We start from the raw sequence: 2,296 nt of genomic DNA, 5'->3' as shown, positions 1-2,296 counted from the left end.
TCCTTTGTTTGTATTTACATGCTCCCTATGTTTGTTTGATTGGGTATGGTTATACCCTTATGTTTATTTGTTGTTTGTAAAGCACTTTGGATCTCTGTGTCAAAAAGGTGCTATATAAATAAAGCTTTACTTACTTACTGTGATATGGCTGCACAGAGCAGCAATCAAAAATCCACCTTTATAGCCTTTTCCAACATTTAGATTTTAATTACTGAGTGACATCTGTTATGTATATTTCATATTATATTCAATTTACAACAATAACAGTATAGAACAACTGATAAATTGTACAATGAACCTAAACAATGAACACAGTACCTGCAGAAATGTTGTTTAAAACCAGAGATTTGGATGAATTCTGAGCAGATTATTTCCTGTGAATACTGATCAGATGATTTTGGGAATGTTTTGTACAATCCTGCATCTATTATCTATTTTTGTACTTTAACAATCACACATACATAATAGGTTTCTTTTTTGACAAATACATGGTTTTCTCCCTGAACCCTTAAAATCAAGAAGTGATTTCATTTTACGAAAAGTTTCAACTGGAATTGTTCTTTAGTGCTGTTCTAAATTGTTGGAATACCCCTTTAAAATAGGGGCCATGTATCACTCTGGCACCTGGCAGCAATGATCAGTCATTACTTCCTTCTAGTATTCTGATCATCTCCAACAAATGCCTATAGTCTCCTGGTAACATATTTATTATCTTGGCCTCTATGTTGTCAAACAGGCCAAACTGGATGTATATTGACACTTGCTGATTGTATTTCTCTGCAAGGGCGGAGGTAAAGGGGTACCTGCCCTCACAGAACGTGCTCAAAGGTAAAGCTGAAGAGATCCACTCTTACTGTCAGGCCCAGATGATCAACATGCAGTCCATCAGCCCTCAAGATGCCAAAATACAATTCATTGGTGGGTAACTCCTTTCCTCTCCTCTCCTCTCCTCCCGTCTGCTCTCCCTTCTTCTCCTCTCCACTCCAGCTGAAGATAAGTGTCTTTGTGTGAATCCTGTCTTTCAGAGTGTCTGAGCACCCAGCCTTTGTTTGGCTCTAACCTTTTTTTGGCCCAGAAGGTCAGCCAGCATGGCTGTCCCTCCCCCTGTATGATCAGCATCAGCCAGGAGGGGGTGCTGTTCCTGCACCCCAAAACACAGGTACCTTCAGCTGTTCTCAGTGTCTGTCTGTATGAGTATGTCATTTCCTCAACAGTAAAGACAAATTGCAACCAGATTTCATTCTAAAAAATATTTTTTTATTGTTTTGTTTTTTATCATGTACTGCCATATTTGTTAGCATTATTTTTCCTGGTTTAGGGGTACACTTTTCTTCCAACCGCTTTGCTAAACAGAGTAGAAATTCATGCCCCATAACAACTGCCTTTTGTCCTTTTAGCTTCTCCTACCCATTTAAAATCTTCAGGGATGTTTCTTCAGTCAGAAGCAGTTCCGTCTGAAGCAGCATTTAGCCTGTGTTTGAACCCAAAGGTCTAATAAATGCTAATAGAACACGCCAGCAGCTAGTCAGCGTCCCTGGTGGATAACAGAAGTGTATTATACTCATGTAAAAAGCCAGTTTCAGCTCATCATTTGTGTTTCTACTGCAGGAGCGAGTGTTTCAGATTCTCCTGGCAGACGTGCAGTCCATGCAGACTATCCCTCCCAAGAAAAAAGGCAAACCTCCAGCTATGAACATCAGTTATGGCAATCCAGTTCATCCCAAAACGATCACCATTTATCTCAAAGAGGTAATGACTTATAGTTGTGACTGCATCTTCATATTACTGTCTTTTACAATCTGGGTCTTATTGCTGTACTTCGGCTACTGTAGAGGTAATGCGGTTGAGACAGGACTGACACTCTCATAATGGGATGATCCAAATATTAATCTAATTCCGCTCTAACATTGGGACTCATGAAAGAAGATATAACAAATGTTAACTGTAACTGTTACCTTTTTTGGTATTGTGATTATGTAACTCAGTTACATGTAATCCATTACTCCCTAACCCTGGTTTGCATTCAGTTTTTTATCATATGTATCATCAATATATGAACTTCATATAGATCTCTTATACTTTTACTTTAATACTGTATTGAGCTATTCATTTGTTATTTGGTGTGTTTATTTTTATATTGATATTTTTATATTATATATATATATAATATATTCTATCTAGCATACCTCCAGTTCTTGGCTATTTGTCAGAGTATTTCTACATGGCACATCACCTGCCCTTATATATATATATATATATATATATATATACTAAAAACTTTCCTCTCACCCTCTTG

General features: G+C 37.5%; 1 protein-coding gene across 1 annotated transcript in view; it reads left to right on the top strand.

The window, feature by feature from the left end:
- myo15b (myosin XVB) overlaps positions 1-2,296 on the top strand; it is a gene marked incomplete in the record, with an annotated part of 32,677 nt that overhangs the window by 23,631 nt on the left and 6,750 nt on the right. Inside the window, 3 exon segments of the mRNA XM_035658940.1 lie at positions 785-918; positions 1,026-1,159; positions 1,609-1,749. Coding sequence (XP_035514833.1) covers positions 785-918; positions 1,026-1,159; positions 1,609-1,749 — 409 coding nt within the window.

Source organism: Morone saxatilis, unplaced genomic scaffold (genome assembly GCF_004916995.1).
Source record: "Morone saxatilis isolate NCDOM2014 unplaced genomic scaffold, NCSU_SB_2.0 Contig1, whole genome shotgun sequence".
NCBI classification, from domain to species: Eukaryota; Metazoa; Chordata; class Actinopteri; family Moronidae; genus Morone; species Morone saxatilis.
This window is presented reverse-complemented; position numbering and strand designations above follow the sequence as displayed.